General features: G+C 46.2%; 1 protein-coding gene across 1 annotated transcript in view; it reads left to right on the top strand.

The window, feature by feature from the left end:
* The window catches only part of LOC311112493 (aryl hydrocarbon receptor-like), a gene marked incomplete at its 3' end in the record, with an annotated part of 28,841 nt that extends 9,309 nt beyond the window's left edge, over positions 1–19,532 (top strand). Inside the window, exon 3 of the mRNA XM_084155627.1 lies at positions 19,519–19,532. Coding sequence (XP_084011753.1) covers positions 19,519–19,532 — 14 coding nt within the window. The remainder of the gene's footprint in view (positions 1–19,518) is intronic.
* Between the last annotated feature and the right edge of the window lie 2,025 nt (positions 19,533–21,557).

Here is a 21,557-nt window from a genome sequence, read left to right as displayed (position 1 = left end):
AACGTCGCCAGGGCGATGGTCATACACAGTGTGAGTAGTCATGAGCTGCAAGCCCCAAAGCGGTTCAGAGATCCCGTTTTGTTTCCATTCTCTTTTGGCACCACAACAACACACACAACAGCAACAGCAGCAGCAGAGCCTCTCACCCTCTCTCTTTCTCCCTCCCTCTCTCTCTCTCTATCTCTATCTCTCTCTCTCTCTCTCTCTCTCTCTCTCTCTCTCTCTCTCTCATGGAGCAACAGAGAGGGTCAGAAGGACAGAGAGGGTGTGTGGAGGGAGTTGGAAGTCAGGCCTTGACCTCTGACTCCACCCACACTCTACTTCCTGTGCAACCCCTTACCCCCCTTTCCTCCTTCTGTTCCCTCCTTTCCTCCTTCCTCCTCAGCCTGTCTGAAGTTCAAGTTCACAAGCTCCTCCTCCCCTCAAACAAACGCAACAGGATCCTATAGTGGTGTATTGTGCTTGCACGGCATGGTCAGAAAATTGATTGTCATGTACAGTATATTAACTTAGACGGAAAATTATTTTGACATTATTAGTTGCTATTAAAGATACTAGAACTTTAGTTCAACTTTATTTTATTCACACATTTCTTAATGATGCAATTTTGGTCATCCTTAAACATGCTGTGGCAGTCACCTCCTCTTGCCCTTTTTGAATTCATGATCATAAAATGCTTTGGTCATGCCTGAGCTATGTGGATATATGGAGGGCTCAGAGTAGGTTGAAGTGGCTGGATGTTTGGCTCATGATAAGGAGAAAGAGAGCTCTGTACTCTGAAGTCCAAGCTGGACCTGCTCTCTTGCGTCTCGCCTCAATCATAGGCCACTAAAGGATGATGGGAAGGAGGCCGGCCTAGAGCCGTAAGGCGTCGCAGTTGATGAGAAAAGCCCTAGGGTTGGGTCCCACGCCTCCCATGGCGCTCCACATAAGCAGCACATTGTGCGTTCCCCATGATCGTCAGCCTACTGGCCCACCAGACCACAGTTTGCTCTCTCTCCCTGTCTACTGAAAGTACTGTGTTTTATGCCCCCCGGGTGTCTGCTCTCTGCATGGCCCCACTGCTACACAATCTATCTGTTGTCTCATCATAGTGGTGATCTTTAGTGTGTGACCACAGTTCAGAGTAGAAGTGTCAAACAACCATTTCCACACTTGATATCTCTCAAATATCTTCTGATGGAGAATGAATCTGAATATGCAAAACAGCAATATCTACACACCACACGGTGAATAACAGTGAATGTTAATAGATTTGTCTGGCAGAGCTCACCATGCATTCACCGCTGCAATAATAACAGTGGTCTTTCAAGGCCTTCTTCGGACCATGTGATTCCTATCTCTGTGTTTGACTTGGCTGACACTGTGAAGTAAGGGAGTGTCAGTGATAGTGTGGGAATGGAGGTTTGACACTGTACGACTCTGACCTGGGGTCAGTAAAGTTTTAAGATCACCACCATGCGTCCATGTGACTATGGTGAGACAACAGACAGACTCTGTAGCAGTGGGGCCCATGCAGAGTGCAGACACCCGGGCGAGATAAATACTGTGTGTGTGTGTCCGTGTCCGTGTGTACTGTCAGCAGACTGGGATCTAGATGGCCAGTAATGCTGATCATGTAGGATCATTAGATCTATGGTTCCTAACAGTGGTCTGTATTGATGACGATCAACACTTCATTCAGAAAAGAACTCAGAGATAGTCATGACTGTCGACAAAAAATATACTGAAGCACCGCTTTAACTTTATCTGTCACTATAGGCTTGTGTGAGCTCCATCGGTCATCCACCCCACAACACACACAACACACACATCCATCAATCCCTCTGCACCTCCACCCCTGTGCGTTGTCTCCCTGCCTAGCTCTGGCCTTTGTTTCTGTGAAGCCTGTTTATCGTCTCTGGGATCTGAGGCTGCCTGCCTGCTGGGCGTGGAGGGGCAGGTTTGGGGAGGGGATCTCTGGAGCATTGCTGACTGGCTGCACAACCACAACATGAGGGACTGCTGTCGGAGTCAGCTGGCTTTGCCTAGTAATGGATCTGACATATAGATTATTGGTAGGCTCGACCCCTGTCACATTATAGCTCTACATATTAGAGCAGTGTTTAAAAAACGATGAATAGGCCATGTCCCATTATAGCTGTGATATACCTGTAGTGTTCTTCATGTTCCTATGGACCTGCAAGGTGTGCAGGTTTCTGTCCTTGCATAGAACTACTAACATGTCAGATTCAACTCATAATGAGGAGCCTGATCAGTTCCAATTTAGTTGAATTTGTGTTGGATGCTGGGCTAGAAGAAAAGCCTGCACACCTTGTGGGTTCCGAGGAAACAGGATTGAAGAACACTCCTCCATTATGTACAGTCCATTATGTACAGTCCTATGTGGTCCTCAGTAGCTCAGCTGGTAGAGCAAGGCGCTTGTAACGCCAAGGTAGTGGGTTCGATCCCCGGGACCACCCATACACAAAAATGTATGCACGCATGACTGTAAGTCGCTTTGGATAAAAGCGTCTGCTAAATGGCATATTATTATTATTATAAATAAAGCTTGGGCCATGCCTCCCAACCTAATCCCCGCTAGTGATGACATGACCCCTACCCCTCCCCATCCCCCCCTCGCTGTATCCTGTCTTGGGCCTCTGTGGGGATTTCACACAACGTTCATGGCTTTCGCAGATGTTTTTCCAGCATTGGGATTTTGCTTTGGGGAATTGGGAATAGTGCAGGTCGGGTCGCTAGCATGCCCCAACAGAGAGAGGCTGTAAAACAGGCTAAACAAGCTACTGAGACAGTCACCTTTGACCCCTCCATGCTAACCAATCACACATTCTCCTGGGGTCATGGTAAGGTTGCACTGAGGTTGTACTGAGGTTGTACTGATCTTGTAATGAGGTTGTACTGAGGTTGTACTGACGTTGTAATGAGGTTGTAATAAGGTTGGACAATGGCAACTATGTTTCATTTCACTTCCCGTGTGACATACCTTTGGTCTTATTTGTTGTTATGAACTGAAACCTCCTTTGAATGGATCTCTTTCAGGTGCTGTTGTTTGTTTTACGAAGTGTTGACAGAGTGACATGGAGCAGCTTGGCACTCAGGGAGGGTGTTGAGTGTTGTGGGTGTTGCTGTTGGTGAGACAGCTACAACACAAGGTTGGACTCAACATTAGTGCATGTATAGGTCAAGCAAAAGGTAGAGTGACAGGGCTGCCATTTTGCTGAAAAACAAATGCTCCCGCTGAGACTAAACACACACTAAACACAAAGTCCTGAAACCAAACAGAACATAATTGACCAATGTTGGGATAATACAGCTTTTCTTAATCAGTACATGGGACAGATTCGGTATTTACACAGTTATGATGTCACAGACCCAGGTTAGAGAAATGTACGTTTACATGTTCATACACTCAAATGACTGTAATGCATGTCATCTCAACATTTACCGTTTCCCTTTGTTGATTTTGAAGTCCAGTCAAAGATAGCTGCCTGAAGGATGGATGCAATTTGTAAAGTGCATGATCACACACCAGATCAATTTGCATTGTTATTGCCATTCTTTTAGTCTGTCTATGTGACGCCATTGTAACTACAGTGAGTAAGTAGGGTTAGTGAGCGGGATGGCGTCTGGACATGTTCAGTTGGGTAGTGTTTGACATTGTAGACACATTGAGGGCTACGCACACACACACACACACACACACAAGTACACACACTGCTCTAGGACATAACATGATGAAATGGAGTAAGGAGAAGTCACAGACACAGAGAGGAATGTTCCCTGTCACCATTACCAGTGACCTCTAACCTCTGACCTCCCAGAACAACCTCACAGGCTCAGACAGGCTCAAGGCTTTGACATGTTGTTGTTGACTACCTAGACACCAGGGTTTCCCAAACTCGGTCCTGGGCCTCACTGGGTGCACGTTTAGTTTTTTGCCCTAACACTACCCAGCTGATTCAAATAACCAACTCATCATCAAGCTTTGATTATTTGAATCAGCTGTGTAGTGCTAGGGCAAAAAACAAAACGTGTTAGGGAAACCCTGACCTAGGACAGGTGCAGTCAATACAAAGCTTTAGTTCAAATACCTGTTTGAGAGGGATAACAGTCACTGCTAGTCTAACTCTATGACCAAATGAGGCCCCAGTCTTAGGACTGACGGTGTGTTTGGATGAGTCTTTGTGCTGAGTTTTACCTTAGATGACTAGTACTCTCTCTGTTGCGCCCTCCTACTTCTCTCTTTCTCATTGATTTTCTCCCCCTTTTTTCTTCCCCTCACCCTCTCAACCAGTTCTTTACTGAGCAAAGTATGAAAGCAGACCAATACCTGAAGTATCATAATGTGATTTCTGTAACCGATTCAGGCAACAGGAAGACACACCGTCCTTTTTCAGATGAGTAAATATCATAAAGCTATTGTGTGACTCACACTAATAGTGGTTTATGAGCCTATAATATCACAACCTGACTAAAACATTAGTCACTCTGTAACAGCAAACAGTTTAAATCTGTTTTTGAAGAACTAGTCCAGTCACATTAGTTATTTCACTATGATGCATAGTTATAGTGCCGTAGGAATGTCCCTTGGGCACCGCAATAAGAATAACAACAATAGTGATCATATAACCACAGTGATATTACCATCCAACACCCATTTAACACAACGATGTCAAGCCCGGCTTATGATTTACAGCACAATACACACTGAGTAAACAAAGAAAGACATCATGCCAAACTACAACTAGAACGACATGCTCTTTTCCTTTTCTACTACAGGCGTTTCCTTCTCTCTGTTTTCTTCTCTCTGTTTCCTTCTCTCCGTTTTCTTGGGGCACAGTGGGTCTTTAGCGGGTGCTTGGGCATGTTCCTACTTGAGCAGCTAGCTGCTTGCTGCTGTGTTTTGACTGGGGTTGTGCTTCAGAGGGTAGGCCAAGAGTCAGGGCCCTATGCTAGCTGAGATGGCTAAGATGGAGTCCTGCATTGGGTGGGTTTGGAGGACCCGGAAAGAGTGCAGGAGTGGAGTTCAGTGGCTGCCACAGACCAAGTGCCCTGTAAATTTACTCCAGTGTTGCTTCATGACCATCTTGATCATCTCACTGGCTTGCTTAGATTGTGCACAGGTTATACAGGCCCCACTCCACCCCTGCCATTTTATTTTGTTTTATTTTAAGTTCCAACTTATTGAGCAGCGCCCTCTCTGTAATGGCTATCAAACACAAGGCCAAACAGTTCGTACATGGACAATATCTGTGTCTGGTTAGCGTGAGCTCCTCTAGTTTCCAGATGGTGTCAAGGTCCTGTGTTTGAGTTAAGATCAAGTTACATTGCAGGCAAAGTGCCAAGACTGAGGAATCTGCCCCATGCCTACTACACCATATCACAAACCCAGCAGATTCCTCCAGTTAAACCAACTGCTAGCTAGCTCTGAAATACTAGCCCTGTACTGTATTTGAACTAAAAGGACACTGGGGTCTCTACCCATAGTTGACAAGAGATTTCTATCTTAAAATGCCCATAATAAAGAGTTATGCATTGTAAGGCATTGCCACGATCTTAAAATGCCCAAAATAAAGAGGTATGCATTGTAGGGCATTGATTGCCACAATGTCCACATATGACATTTTTTAGTAAAAGGTGGTCAGAGATGAGTAAAGGAAGGGATACTGTTAGGGTTAAGGTGTGCATTGAACCAATCACAGAGGTTTAGAGGTTTGTAGAACCAATCGCAGGATGACCACAGGGGTCATAAGGTCAGACAGAGGTCAGCAGCAGTCGAGAAAGGCTGTCTCAATCAGGCCAGGTTAAAGGTCACCATGCAGGACTGGCCCTAATGACCTAGAGCTTTTAATCACATGTTCCTCGTAGAGTTCAAGCCCTGGCCCTTTTCTTTTTTGTGTGCGTGCATGCGTGTGCGTGCATGCGTGTGTGTGTGTGATTGTGTGAGAATGGAATTTCCTTTTCACTTAAGAAATTACTGTTTGAACTTTACAAAGACCATATATGCATCCCAAATAGCACCCTATTCCCTACATAGTGCACTACTTTTGACCAGCCCTGGTCAAAGTAGTGCACTATGTAGGGAATAGGGTGCCATTTGGGACGTGGACCATTACGTTAGAATGAATAACTCCAGCCAAAACAAATATTGATGTTCTGACTCCCTCTGAAACAAACTGCCTCTTTTTTCCTATCAACAATGGAGAAGCCGGAGAACTCTCTCTATGGAAGAATAAAATGGGTGAAAAAACATAGGACCAGGAAAATCAATGCTCGAGGAAGACAATGTCAAAAGTTGCTATTGTAAGTAAAAGAAAAAGGGTATTTCGTAATAGCTCCCACACTAGTTGAAAAGGAGTCGTCAGTTGAGAGTGAAAGTCGAAAGGGGTTCTCATGGAGCAAGCCATGATGACACGACAGGGACAAAGGAATGAAAGTCCCCAAAGAGACTTGTGGGCCTAATCCTGTTTCTTTCTGTAGGTCTACTCCTGTTTCTTTCTGTAGGCCTACTCCTGTTTCTTTCTGTAGGTCTACTCCTGTTTCTTTCTGTAGGCCTACTCCTGTTTCTTTCTGTAGGCCTACTCCTGTTTCTTTCTGTAGGCCTAATCCTGTTTCTTTCTGTAGGCCTAATCCTGTTTCTTTCTGTAGGTCTACTCCTGTTTCTTTCTGTAGGTCTACTCCTGTTTCTTTCTGTAGGTCTACTCCTGTTTCTTTCTGTAGGCCTAGTCCTGTTTCTTTCTGTAGGCCTACTCCTGTTTCTTTCTGTAGGCCTACTCCTGTTTCTTTCTGTAGGTCTACTCCTGTTTCTTTGTGTAGGTCTACTCCTGTTTCTTTCTGTAGGCCTACTCCTGTTTCTTTCTGTAGGTCTACTCCTGTTTCTTTCTGTAGGTCTACTCCTGTTTCTTTCTGTAGGTCTACTCCTGTTTCTTTGTGTAGGTCTACTCCTGTTTCTTTCTGTAGGCCTACTCCTGTTTCTTTCTGTAGGTCTACTCCTGTTTCTTTCTGTAGGTCTAATCCTGGCTGCATGATAAGTACAAGAAAAGAGAAGCAGGCAATAGGACACTTTGGCCTCCGATTATTTAGTGCTCTCTAGCAGACCTACACCAACCTGAAAGGTATCAGCTGGTCCATTACGTCCAATTGAGTTGTTTTAGGGGGGATATACATCTTACCCAGCAAATTAGGCAAAATAATGCACTTGATGCTTTTCCTTATTATTGAGAGATAAGATCGAGATTGATGGGAACAGAGGGAATTAGGGGTTGTGGGGTTTTATAAGGGGAGGGGGAGGAGGGACTTGGTGAATCATCGCTTCTCATTTCTGATGCATGAGTTCAACTTTTGGCAAGACGAGCCGAAACGGAGAGAAACTTCATCGCTCTGAAGGACAGCTGTTATGTTTTCGCCCTTTCTTATAAACCTCCAGTGTTATTCAGCTGTCACTGAGTCACACACTCAGATACTAACAACCCCACAACAGAAGAGATAGTCAAGGAGGGGAAAAAAACTATTCCTTTATTTTCAATGAATGAAACATCTTCCAGAGAATACACAGGGGATGTATAATAGACTTCTCCTTTTACAATGTGTCGTGTGAACGGTGCGAGTTAACATTATAAAGACCTCGAAGGACCCCCCTTCAAGACAAAACTAGTCATTTTGACTCCAACGTTCTAACAGTCTAATAAATACATTTCATATATGCTATCGAAAAAATACTCATTTGGTTGTGTTTATGAAGGTCTTGGGTATCATTAGAATACGAAACATTTTTATTTCAAAGAACACTATAGCATTTTGTTTATGTTACTGTAGGCTATCTGTTGCCGCATGCTCAAGTGTGGAGCTCATGGAACAGTGATTATTCTTGGAAGAAGTGATATTGTGAAATACAGCTCATCTCTTAAATTTTTAGAGTTATTTGGCAATGGTAAGTGTTATGGAAACCTCAGAATCTGTTCTTTCTGATACTATATAGAAATCAAAATGTCTTACCAGCATGTGACTCTGTAGGAGGATTTGAAAAAGTAACTTCCTCTTAAAACTGGTTATAACACAAATTCTGTTTGTGATATCGAAATGCTGTCACGCCCTGGCTCTAGGGACTCTTTTATGTTGAGCCAGGGTGTGTAGTGTTTATGTTTTGTGTTCTATGTTCACGATCTAGTTTATGTGTTTCTATGTTGGCCGGGGTGGTTCTCAATCAGAGGCAACGTGAATCAGCTGTTGCTTGTTGTCTCTGATTGGGAACCATACTTAGGCAGCCTATTGTGCACTTGTCTTTTGTGGGATCTTGTTCCGGAGAGGTTTGTGTTTGTTAACCTTAGGACTTCACGTATCGTTTTGTTGTTTTGTGATTGTTATAAAGTACTCATTAAAAGATGTACGCATATCGCGCTGCGCCTTGGTCCGTTGCTTACGACGATCGTGACAAATGCTGTGTGTGTGGGCTTGTATTACTGTCCTTGTGGATACCGGAAATCCACAAAAGTCCCCACAAGGATAGTAAAACAAAGAAAATCCTCCCTTGTGGGACATTTCCCCTGTGTGCGTTTGCACATGCGTCTGTGCTAGTTTATTCGTGCATGTGTGTGTGTGTGTGTGTGTGTGCGCTCCTCAGTCAGTTATCAGGGGAAACCTGGTGAACATGTTGAGTAATCCCCTTTATGTATACAGGATGCTCTCTTTGTTCAGACTGAGTGGCTCATAGGAAGTCAGGCTGAATAGGAACGCCTCACTGTGGCCTGTTGCCTGGTGTCTCAGAGCAGCAAGGTGCCTGCTAACCTCTGCTCTAGCCCTTCACCCCTGGCTATGATCTAGCTCTGGCTTTCTCCCTGCTCCTCTGGCTGCCAGGGAGAGATGTGGGTTAGATGCAGGATGTTGTATCGTTGTTCAGGGCTGGGCTGGACAAGACTGGATAGGACTGGACTGTGACTTTATCGTTCGGTTAGCGGCAGTTCTAATTGTATCCCTTAGGTGATGACATGCCTCAGGAAAGGAATATCAATTTCCAACCGTCTACTTCCCTGAGTTTGTACAAACAGGGTTAGGGTTAAGGTTAACCCTAACCCTAACCCTAACCCTAACCCTAACAGTGTGTTCCTATGCACAAGACTGTTGAATAAGAATGTGCATTCGGGTACAGACCTGCCATGATGATTCATAAGAGCAACGATGATCTAGCGTTTTCTCAGTTCCTTCCATGAAGGAAACTCAGGTCATCCTTTATTTGAGATTTAAAGGCCTAATATTTGACAATGTGTCAAGAGCAAACATGAGCCTCGAGCCTGTATGTTCTTCCAATGACACAAAATGGCGGAACAGTTTCACCCACTGTCATGGCACAGATCATTAAACATGTTGCACCAGACTGCACGTATCGCCTGAGTTACTGTATACAGTACACTTCGAGCTCACCTGACATCACATCAAGACACAAGGAAGTGATTTGGTTTAACATCATGGCGGTGGAAAATTACTGGCAGGCATTCCCCGCCCCAAGAGTTATGAATGAACGTTTACATAGGCAGAGCCCCGTGTGGGTTATTAGAATAAAGAGGTGGAGAAGTGGTTATCTGTCTCTCTCTCTTCCATTCTTGCTCTCTCTTTTTCTGTCTTTCTTTCTCTCCCTCATCAAATATTTGCACCTCTTTCACCCTCTTCTGCTTGGCATAAATAACATCTTTGAAGTGAACACACTGAACACTGAAAAACCTGTTGGAGCAGATTACAGAATTCCCTAGTGGAGTGTGCTAGCTGTTTCCTGACATATCCTTAATCTGTGGATTCAAAGTCATAATTCATAGGGAAATGTACTTCTGTGGAAATAAGACAGTATGGTTTTGTTGGGCAAAGATAATAGTTTATATTTCACTACCAAGCTTGTGTAAATGTATTGCAGTTACCTGGCCTTGTTACATTACTACAGTTGAAGTCGGAAGTTTACATACACCTTAGCCAAATACATTTAAACTCAGTTTTTCACAATTCCTAACATTTAATCCTAGTAAAAATTCCCTGTCTTAGGTCAGTTAGGATCACCATTTTATTTTAAGAATGTGAAATATCAGAATAATAGTAGACCCAGTGGGTCAGAAGTTTACGTGCACTCAATTAGTATTTGGTAGTATTGCCTTTAAATTGTTTAACTTGGGTCAAACGTTCCGGGTAGCCTTCCACAAGCTTCCCACAATAAGTTGGGTGAATTTTGGCCTATTCCTCCTGACAGAGCTGGTGTAACTGAGTCAGGTTTGTAGGCCTCCTTGCTCGCACACGCTTTTTCAGTTCTGCCCACACATTTTCTATAGGATTAAGGTCAGGGCTTTGTGATGGCCACTCCAATACCTTGACTTTGTTGTCCTTAAGCCATTTTGCCACTACTTTGGAAGTATGCTTGGGGTCATTGTCCATTTGGAAGACCCATTTGCGACCAAGCTTTAACTTCCTGACTGATATCTTGAGATTTTGCTTCAATATATCCACATAACTTTCCTTCCTCATGATGCCATCTATTTTGTGAAGTGCACCAGTCCCTCCTGCAGCAAAGCACCCCCACAGCATGATGCTGCCACCCCTGTGCTTCACCGTTGGGATGGTGTTCTTCGGCTTGCAAGCATCCCCCTTTTTTCTCCAAACATAACGATGGTCATTATGGCCAAACAGTTCTATTTTTGTTTCATCAGACCAGAGGACATTTCACCAAAAAGTACGATCTTTGTCCCCATGTGCAGTTGCATACTGTAGTCTGGTTTTTTATGGCGGTTTTGGAGCAGTGGCTTCTTCCTTGCTGAGCGGCCTTTCAGGTAATGTCGAAATAGGACTCGTTTTACTGTGGATATAGATACTTTTATACCTGTTTCCTCCAGCATCTTCACAAGGTCCTTTGCTGTTGTTCTGGGATTGATTTGCACTTTTAGTAACCAAAGTACGTTCATCTCTAGGAGACAGAACCCGTCTCCTTCGTGAGAGGTATGATGGCTGCGTGGTCCCATGGTGTTTATACTTGCGTACTTGTCACACCCTGGTTCTGGGACTCGTTATGTTGAGCCAGGGTGTGTGCATTCTATGTGTTTATTTCAATGTTGGTAGTTCTGTTGTGTCTATTTCTAGGTTGTTGTATGTTTGTATTGAGTGACTCCCAATCGGAGGTAACGAGTGTCAGCTGTCGGCTCGTTATCTCTGATTGGGAGCCATATTTATACTGTGTGTTTTCACCTTGGGGTTGTGGGTTTTTGTTCCTTAGTCGGTCAGTGTAACCGTTGGACTTTACGTATCGTGTTTTGTTTGTTATTTAGATACTTTAACTAAATAAAGTCATGTTCATTTCACACGCTGCGCCTTGGTCTACTCTCCTTTACGACGATCGTGACAGAAAAACCCACCACAAAAGGACCAAGCAGCGTATACAGGAACACCCGCAGGAGAGAACGCTGGTGGATGTCCTCCTCGGCTGGGGACATATTACGCAGGAGGAGGCCGTCCGGTACCGGAGGGCGATGAAGGGGGAGAACCTGGCAGGAGAGGAGCAACGGCGTCAGCAGGGCCATCGTCGGATGGACGAGAGGCAACCCCAAAAAGTTTTTTGGGGGGGGCACATGGCTTGGGCGGCTGGGCAGCAGGAGGCTGCCACAGGGAGACGTGGAGAGAAGGCTACCGGATTACGGGAGCCATTGGCGAGTAGAGGGAGGGAAGTAGTTGAGGCACGGCGTAAGAGACTGAGGTGTGTTACCAGTCCGGCCCGGCCCGTTCCTGATCCCCGGTTAAGGCCAGTGGTGTGTGTTCCCAGTACGGACCGGCCTGTTCCTACTCCACGCATCAAGCCCACGGTGTGCGTCGCCAGTCCAGCCCGGCCGGTTCCTGCTCCACGTAGGAAGCCTACGGTGAACGTCGCCAGCCCGGCCTGTTCCTGCTCAACGCACAAAGCCTACGGTGTGCGTCGCCCGCCCAGCCCGGCCTGTTCCTGCTCCACGTACGAAGCCTACGGTGTGCGTGGCCAGCCCAGCCCGACCTGTTCCTGCTCCACGTACCAGACCCACGGTGTACGTCGCCAGCCCGACCCGGCCTGTTCCTGCCACTCGCACCAAACCTACGGTGCGCGTCGCCAGCCCGGTCCGGCCTGTTCCTGCCACCCGCACCAAGTCTACGGTGCGCGTCGCCAGCCCGACCCGGCCTGTTCCTGCCACTCGCACCAAACCTACGGTGCGCGTCGCCAGCCCGGTCCGGCCTGTTCCTGCTCCCCGCACTAGCCCTGAGATGCGTGTCATCAGCCCGGGACCACCAGTTCCGGCACCACGCACTAGGCCTTATGTGCGTCCCCAGGGTCCAGCATGCCCTGTTCCTTCTCCCCGCACTAGCCCTGAGATGCGTGTCCTCAGCCCGGGACCACCAGTTCCGGCACCACGCACCAGGCCTATAGTGCGTCTCGGCCGGCCAGAGTCTGCCGTCTGCCCAACGGCGCCTGAACTGCCCGTCTGCCCAAAGGCGCCTGAACTGCCTGTCTGCCCAACGCCGTCCGAACTGTCCGTCTGCCAAGCGCTGCATGAACTGCCCGTCTGTACTGAGCCTGCAAAGCCGCCCGTCTGCCATGAGCCTTCAGAGCCGTCCGCCAGACCGGAGCCGCTAAAGCCTTCCGCCAGACAGGAGCCGCTAGAGCCTTCCGCCAGACAGGAGCAGCCAGAGCCTTCCGCCAGACAGGATCAGCCAGAGCCTTCCGCCAGACAGGATCAGCCAGAGCCTTCCGCCAGACAGGATCAGCCAGAGCCTTCCGCCAGACAGGATCAGCCAGAGCCTTCCGCCAGACAGGATCAGCCAGAGCCTTCCGCCAGACTGGATCAGCCAGAGCCTTCCGCCAGACAGGATCAGCCAGAGCCTTCCGCCAGCCATGAGCAGCCAGATCCGTCAGCCAGCCATGAGCAGCCAGATCCGTCAGCCTGCCATGAGCAGCCAGATCCGTCAGCCAGCCATGAGCAGCCAGATCCGTCAGCCAGCCATGAGCAGCCAGATCCGTCAGCCAGCCATGAGCAGCCAGATCCGTCAGCCAGCCATGAGCCGTCCAGCCAGGATCCGCCAGAGCCGTCCAGCCAGGATCTGCCATTCAGTCCGGTGCTGCCCCTTAGTCCGGTGCTGCCCCTTAGTCCGGTGCTGCCCCTTAGTCCGGTGCTGCCTCTTAGTCCGGTGCTGCCCCTTAATCCGGTGGGGTTAAGTTGGAGGGTGGTCAGTTGGAGGAGGCTACGGAAGCGGGTAGTGACTATGGTGGGGTGGGGACCACGACCAGAGCCAGAACCACCGCCGAAGAGGTATGCCCACCCAGCCCTCCCTTGGTTAGCCCTAGTTGAGGCGCGGTCGCAGTCCGCGCCTTTAGGGGGGGGTACTGTCACACCCTGGTTCTGGGACTCGTTATGTTGAGCCAGGGTGTGTGCATTCTATGTGTTTATTTCAATGTTGGTAGTTCTGTTGTGTCTATTTCTAGGTTGTTGTATGTTTGTATTGAGTGACTCCCAATCGGAGGTAACGAGTGTCAGCTGTCGGCTCGTTATCTCTGATTGGGAGCCATATTTATACTGTGTGTTTTCACCTTGGGGTTGTGGGTTTTTGTTCCTTAGTCGGTCAGTGTAACCGTTGGACTTTACGTGTCGTGTTTTGTTTGTTATTTAGATACTTTAACTAAATAAAGTCATGTTCATTTCACACGCTGCGCCTTGGTCTACTCTCCTTTACGACGATCGTGACAGTACTATTGTTTGTATAGATGAACGTGGTACCTTCAGGCGTTTGGAAATTGCTCCCAAGGATGAACCAGACTTGTGGAATTCTACAAATTATTTTCTGAGGTCTTGGCTGATTTCTTTTGATTTTCACATGATGTCAAGCAAAGAGGCACTGAGTTTGAAGGTAGGCCTTGAAATACATCCACAGGTACACCTCCAATTGTCTGAAATGATGTCAATTAGCCTATCAGAAGCTTCTAAAGCCATGACATCATTTTCTGGAATTTTCCAAGCTGTTTAAAGGCACAGTCAACTTAGTGTATGTAAACTTCTGACCCACTGGAATTGTGATACAGTGAATTATAAGTGAAAGAATCTGTCTGTAAACAGTTGTTGGAAAATTACTTGTGTCATGCACAAAGTAGATGTCCTAACCAACTTGCCAAAACTATATTTTGTTAACAAGAAATTTGTCCAGCCCAGCCCAAGTTTTAATGACTCCAACCTAAGTGTATGTAAACTTCCGACTTCAACTGTATATCTCTTTTAAAAAGCAGAAATGAGAATTTTGGCTACAATGAGATTTTGAACTGAAAACAACATTTCCCCTTGCAAGAGTTGTGTAAAGCAAGCAAACTTGAGGAAGTAGAGAAAATAACTCCAGCAGCTACAATTTGTGCAATATATCAAGTGACAGACAGATACTTAGAATGTCCGTTCTGCCAGAGACGTTTGCTTTGGCTCTGGCCATTGCTTCCTCCCTGCTCGGACAGCAGAATCACTCTGGACACCCGGTCATGTCCGCTCTCCACTCTTCCCTTCCTGTCTTTTGCAAACTCTCCCTCTCTCTCCCCCCCGACCTCCTCAATTTAATGTTCCCTTGAGACCTGGTCATAGTCGTAATGTGTCGTAGTGTTGTGGGGTGGGTTTTATCGGCGCTGCAGTGAGCGAGGCACACAGGAAGAGATAGGGCTCTCTTTCCTCTTGGCAGCCGTGGGTCCCCAGTGGAGGCAGGCTTGCGTGAGAGCAGGGCCCGGGATCTGTCAGCGGAGCTGGGGCTGGGGCTGGAGCTGGGAGGGGGCGAGGAGGGGGGTGGGGTCTCTCAGTCAGTTCTCTTTGCCTCTCAAGGTCTCCTGTATTAGCACTGGGGACACACAGACGAGGTGCCCTTGTCTGTCAGCGAACCTCAAGAACAAGCACACACACACACACACACAGTGCAACACAGGGTGTTGATGTCAGAAATCCAGGAGGCCCTTTTCAGCATGGGTTGTTGGTGTTGCTGGGATGTGGCGGCAGGGAGGGTGGAGGAGGGGGGGGGGGGGGGGGGTGTTCATTTCCAGGGCCCCCTTTTTCTTCTTCCTCATGGACCTGTTGGCTCTCACTGGAGGACGAGGGGTAGAAGTGTACGCCCCCAGAGAGAGATATTACAAGTGCCTGCTGAACCAACTCTTCATTATGCCAGTTGTTCTTCTCTCCTATGGGCCTGCAGGATCCAGGACAGACAGACAGACCTTATTTTAGCTGCTGCGTCGTCGCTCGGCTTGACGCACTGAGCACCACCGCCACCGCCTTATCAAATGACAGGGGTCTGGAAGGACAGATCCAGTGGCGGAGAATGAGGCAGGAGTGTCCATGGGCCTGGATGCCTGGCCTTGATGTTGAGACAAACTGTCGGCAACATTTTTTTGCTCACTTACTTTAGCCACTGTTGATTGGTGCAGGCATCCACTTGCTGTCGTTATGGGATGGGACGGTGTGTGTGTGTGGCTGTGGTTACGGGATGATATGTGGATCCAAAAGATTACTCAGGACATCTCCTATAACGAGGCCATTACATTACCCAGTTGCATATCCGATTTATTCTGCGTTTCAAATGACACCCTATTCCCTATGTAGTGCACTTTGTTTTAGTTTATTGGAGATGATTCATCCTTTTCTTTCTCTTTTGATATGAAGAAAAAACACGTTTAAACCTTTACACTCATGGGAATCAGCCTATATAGATAGGGCTAAATTGAAAGGTTTCTTACAGAAATATGCATACGCATGGTAGCTATTATAAGGGACCAGTGTGGAGATTATGGGGAAATTATTATCATACGTTTTATGATATGAAATGTGATGTTGACATTTGGACGGTTGTTTGGTTTGCTTGTATGACATCAAAGCGGTATTTATTATAATCCTTAACGTCTCATCTTTCAAAATACATAGAGTCCTCTTAATTTACAGCATGTCCCTTACTCATACAGCAAAACATTAGCAAAAGTTGCCCAATTAGCAGGCGGGATGGGGGCAACTTCCTATCGCATGCGGTGCTCAAGTTCACAGTGGCTGTCAGTCAAAAACCCATACAGAGCTGTGAAGTACAGAGCTCTGACTTATCAGTGCCCAAATCTGCAATTTACCACCCGTATATGGGTAGGAGTGTAAAGGGCTACGACAAGTTGGACAAGAATGAGTGGTACAGGCAGAGAACATGAAGATGTAATGACACATAAGCAGCCAGAGCCATGCCTAGGTGGGCCTGCAGACATGGCATTAGTGTGTGTGTGTGTGTGTGTGTGTGTGTGTGTGTGTGTGTGTGTGTGTGTGTGTGTGTGTGTGTGTGTGTGTGTGTGTGTGTGTGTGTGTGTGTGTGTGTGTGTGTGTGTGTGTGTGTGTGTGTGTGTGTGTGTGTGTGTGTTTCTGCATAACCACTCAAGGTTAACCATTAACCAGGCTAAACCAAAACCCAAACCTTAAACCCTAACCAACAACCATAGCCTCATCTCAACTTCTCTCTCACCCCAGTGGTGAACACCAATCGTCTGTGGTCCCGTGTAGCTCAGTTGGTCGAGCATGACGCTTGTAACACCAGGGTTGTGGAATCAATTCCTGCGGGGGACCAGTATGAAAACTTGCTCTGGATAAGAGCATCTGCTAAATAGTGACTCAGCAATAATGTAAATGTCTTCATTTGCAGATTTCCTGCATTGATTAAGACTCCCTACATACAGGATATGTGGTTCTCTCTAACTGATATGATATTTTGAACAAAGACATACACTTACTGTGAACATCTGCCACAGGCTAACTTACAAACACACACACACACACACACACACACACACACACACACTCCGTGCAGGTGCCTTACAGTCAAGCCTACCCTATCATACTGTAACCAGACAGTACGGGGTTAAAGGTGCTTTGCTCCGTTGTGTAGTGATTACACAAACCCTCCATTTTGTAAATGTTTTTGCCTGCGGCGGGCTGGCGGGCGGGCGCGTAGAAGGGCTAGTGCGAACAGTTCTCCAACATGTCTGTGCGGGGAAGGCGCAGGCCCCGCTTTCAAGTACATTCCCAAGTATGTAAACAGGATACCCTGCGCTGCCGGAGAAGAAAGGCATGGAATCATTAAAAGTTAAAAGACAAAACTGGGGCCTAGAAAGATGCAGCATCTCTTCTCTACCTCCCCTCCTATCCTCCCTCATTGTCTCTTCTGTATTACTACAGTATATTGCAACAGAGTGAAGCTTATTGCTGGTTTTAATTACATTCTTAGTGTATCCCAAATGGCACCCTATTCCCTATATAGTACACTACTTTTGACCAGGGCCCATAGGGCTCTGATCAAAAGTAGTGTACTATATAGGGAATAGGGTGACATTTTGGATGTATCACTGTCTTTTTTTTACTACTAATTCATGCCGCATTTGAGAGTGGCTGAATCTTCTTGAATCAATAAACGAACAGCTGTTCCACAATTCTAAGCCAGAGTAGAAATATATTTAGACGCGTGTTTATTTTTAGGGAGAGCAATTTAGAAATACCAAATAAAACCTTTTGGGAATGTGTTATGTGTTGCATTCTTAAAGCAACATAAATAGATTGCGGACTGGTCCTTGAATACATTTTACTGTACGTCTAAATTGGTGTGAATAGTTGTTATATGCATATGACATGTTGTTAAATATACTGTATGTATGTAATTCATGGATTGGTTAGCATACTGTTTACTTGGTTAGCATACTTTTACTGTATGTCTAGTTTTCTGCTTACACTACGTGTGCATATAGTAAAAATAGGTTCTCTTTTATGCAATGGGCAGCAGTTCCTGGTGAAATGAAACTGGTGTGGTTATCTCTACCCGTGCTGTTGAACACAGTCAATCAGTCACCTCCATAATGTATGGTTTGTTTTCTCTCCAGTCACTTTCTGTATGCAAAAACAAACAGTGCACAGACACAAAGGCGCTGGTAGATATAGATCAGGTCTGTCCTGGATCCTGCAGGCCCATAGGAGAGAAGAACAACTGACATAATGAAGAGTTGGTTCAGCAGGCACTTGTAATCTCTCTCTCTCTCTCTCTCTCTCTCTCTCTCTCTCTCTCTCCCTCTCCCTCTCCCTCTCCCTCTCCCTCTCCCTCTCCCTCTCCCTCTCCCTCTCCCTCTCCCTCTCCCTCTCCCTCTCCCTCTCCCTCTCCCTCTCCCTCTCTCTCTCTCTCTCTCTCTCTCTCTCTCTTTCTCTCTCACTCAATTCAATTCAAAGGGCTTTATTGGCATGGGAAACATATGTTTACATTGCCAAAGTAAGTGAAATAGATAATAAACATAAGTGAAATAAACAATTAGAAATTAACAGTAAACATTACACTCAGAAAAGTTTCAAAAGAATAGAGGGAGGGAAGGAGAGAGAGAAAAGTGAGGGAGGGAGGCAGGGGAAGTGGTTAGGGGGAGTCAGGGTACCTTTCTCTGGCTGTGTTGTGAGTGCATTGTCCCCCAAATCCCCATCTCCCCCAACCAATTGGTTCCTTTATCTCTGACTGCACATTGTATACTCTACTTCCCAAGACCCTGCGTGCAAGGAAAAATCTGTAGTCTGGCTCTAGTGGAACTAAATGTTTTCAGATGAAGATCATTTCTCTACTGTATATCTGGCGCGTTTTAATTTCTACTCTCTCCCCTCCCCCTCACCTGTCGCTTCACCCTTCGTTCCTCTATTACTCTTTTTCATTCTTCCTTCTTTTCACCTCACTCCTCAACCCACTTCTCTCTTCACTCTCGCTCCTCTCTCTCTCCTTTCTCACTTCCTCTCTCTGCCTCTCTCTCTTCTTCCCTCTAAGCAAAAACAAACATGACTCTTTGGCACAGCCTTGACTGTGGAGGCAAGGCTGTGTCAGAGTAATCTTCCACTTCCAGATGTGCACTCACTGCTCGTTGGGGTTTTATTTCAGTTTACGATCCAAGCGGTTTCCTCACTGTGTAGTATTTCTCCTCTTATTTTATTTTCCTCTGTTTCGTTTAAAAGTGCTGAATGAATAGAAAGGAACTGCTAGCTATTTCTTATGCTTGGAGACCATACCATCCCATAGAGTAGTCATGTGATCCACTGCCTTATGTAATGTCTCTCCAAGTGATTTAGACTTGTGCAAGTAATGTATTACCACATGTATTTATCCCAATGTAAGGAGGAAAGGCCATTGTGGTCTGACCAAAGACTCTAGTTAATGAGGTACATGTGTGTCCATGGAGACATGGGAGAGTTTCTGTGATCTATGTCTGTTTAACATAGCGGCCTGTAATGCATCATCCTTTGATACGTAACATAACATACAACTTTTTATTGTTTGTCGAATCGGAAATGGATACATGTGGTCTGTTTCATCATCAACCCATTGAGGCGGTTAGAAAATAGAGTAACATTTGATGATATGAATGTAATATTGTTCTCCCAAGTCTTTTGATGAACTAATTGTATATTTTCCTCTTTTTTTATGTCCTTGGTGCTCTCCTTTGGTTCCTTCCATTCTCTGCAACATCAGGTAAGCCTTTGTAAACTAATAACACACACATGCACACACACTGTCATAGGAGAGGAGAGGAGAGGAGAGGAGAGGAGAGGAGAGGAGAGGAGAGGAGAGGAGAGGAGAGGAGAGGAGAGGAGAGGAGAGGAGAGGAGAGGAGAGGAGAGGAGAGGAGAGGAGGAAGGGGTGAGGCCAGTCATCCAGAAACGTAATAAACATCCCAGCAGCTGCTTCATTAGTCAATAGCCAACGATAATTTTCCATGGCTCCCTCCGCCACCATGGCAACATGTTGTGTGGCGAACACACACACACACACACCCATGCACGCACACGTGCACACACACACACACACACAGTGTAGTCAGACACGTGGACGCACATCCCCTCTAGTCGCATGCAAAAGCAGTCGGCCACTCAGGTTAAATCTCTATTTGTCTCTCACTCGCTCTCTCTTCTTCTCTCTTTCTCTCGCGTTCCCTTCATATTCCTCTCTCTCTCTCCATCTCTCTGTCTCTCTCTTCCTCTCTCTCGTCCTCTTCCTCTGCTTTCGATTGGATTCATCACTTCAAGGCATCACTTCTTATTTCCATGTTATTGAACTCTGCTCCAACAAGACAAGTATGGGTGGATGGGAGGGTGATTAGGGCCTAGCTGCTAAAACCAGATCACATTCACTTCCTTCTTCCCTGAGAGGAGACCTGGGGGGGAGGTGGGAGGGAGAAAGAACGGGGGAGGAAGAGGAGTATGTGCAGTATGTAGACGACTATTTGCATTCCCACACTGTATTTAAAGCAGGCTGGATTTGAATGTCTGGGAATCTGGAGCAAGAAGTCCTTACGGAGTCCTGTGTGGCTCAGTTGGTAGAGCATGGTGCTTGCAATGTTGTGGGTTCGATTCCTGCTGCGGCCGCTCATATGTGAAACGTGTGCATGCATGACTTTTAAATCGGTTTGGATAGAAGTGTCTGCTAAATGGCGTACATTATTATTATATGAACGTCTTTCGAAAGGAGAGGAGTGAGATGCCTACACTTGTTTTATGTAAACACCTCTACAAACCAGGAAACACGTAGCATTTATCATGATTTATGTCATGGTATACTACAGTCGTGGTCAAAAGTTTTGAGAACGACACAAATACTAATTTTCACAAAGTCTGCTGCCTCAGTTTTGATAATGGCAATTTGCATATACTCCATAATGTCATGAAGAGTGATCAGATGAATTGCAATTAATTGCAAAGTCCCTCTTTGCCATGAAAATGAACTTAATCCCAAAAAAACATATCCACTGCATTTCAGCCCTGCCACAAAAGGACCAGCTGCCATCATGTCAGTGATTCCTTATCTTGGCCAGGTCACAGTTGTAAATGAGAACTTGTTCTCAACTGGCTTACCTGGTTAAATAAAGGTTAAATAAAAAAATAAAAAAATAAAACATATATATCTCGTTAACACAGGTGAGAGTGTTGATGAGGACAAGGCTGGAGATCACTCTGTCATGCTGATTGAGTTAGAATAACAGACTGGAAGCTTTAAAAGGAGGGTGGTGCTGGAAATCATTGTTCTTCCTCTGTTTACCATGGTTACCTGCAAGGAAACACGTGCCGTTATCATTGCTTTGCACAAAAAGGGCTTCACAGGCAAGGATATTTCTGCTAGTAAGATTGCACCTAAATCAACCATTTATCGGATCATCAAGAACTTCAAGGAGAGAGGTTCAATTGTTGTGAAGAAGGCGTCAGGGCGCCCAAGAAAGTCCAGCAAGCACCAGGACCGTCTCCTAAAGTTGATTCAGCTGCGGGATCGGGGCACCACCAGTGCAGAGCTTGCTCAGGAATGGCAGCAGGCAGGTGTGAGTGCATCTGCACGCACAGTGAAGCGAATACTTTTGGAGGATGGCCTGGTGTCAAGAAAGGCAGCAAAGAAGCCACTTCTCTCCAGGAAAAACATCAGGGACAGACTGATATTCTGCAAAAGGTACAGGGATTGGATTGCTGAGGATGGGGGTCAAGTCATTTTCTCTGATGAATCCCCTTTCCGATTGTTTTGGGCAT

The sequence above is a fragment of the Coregonus lavaretus genome, assembly GCF_964263955.1.
Source record: "Coregonus lavaretus genome assembly, chromosome: 38".
NCBI classification, from domain to species: Eukaryota; Metazoa; Chordata; class Actinopteri; order Salmoniformes; family Salmonidae; genus Coregonus; species Coregonus lavaretus.
Note: the sequence above shows the minus strand (reverse complement) of the source record. Positions and strands in the feature narration are given on the sequence as shown.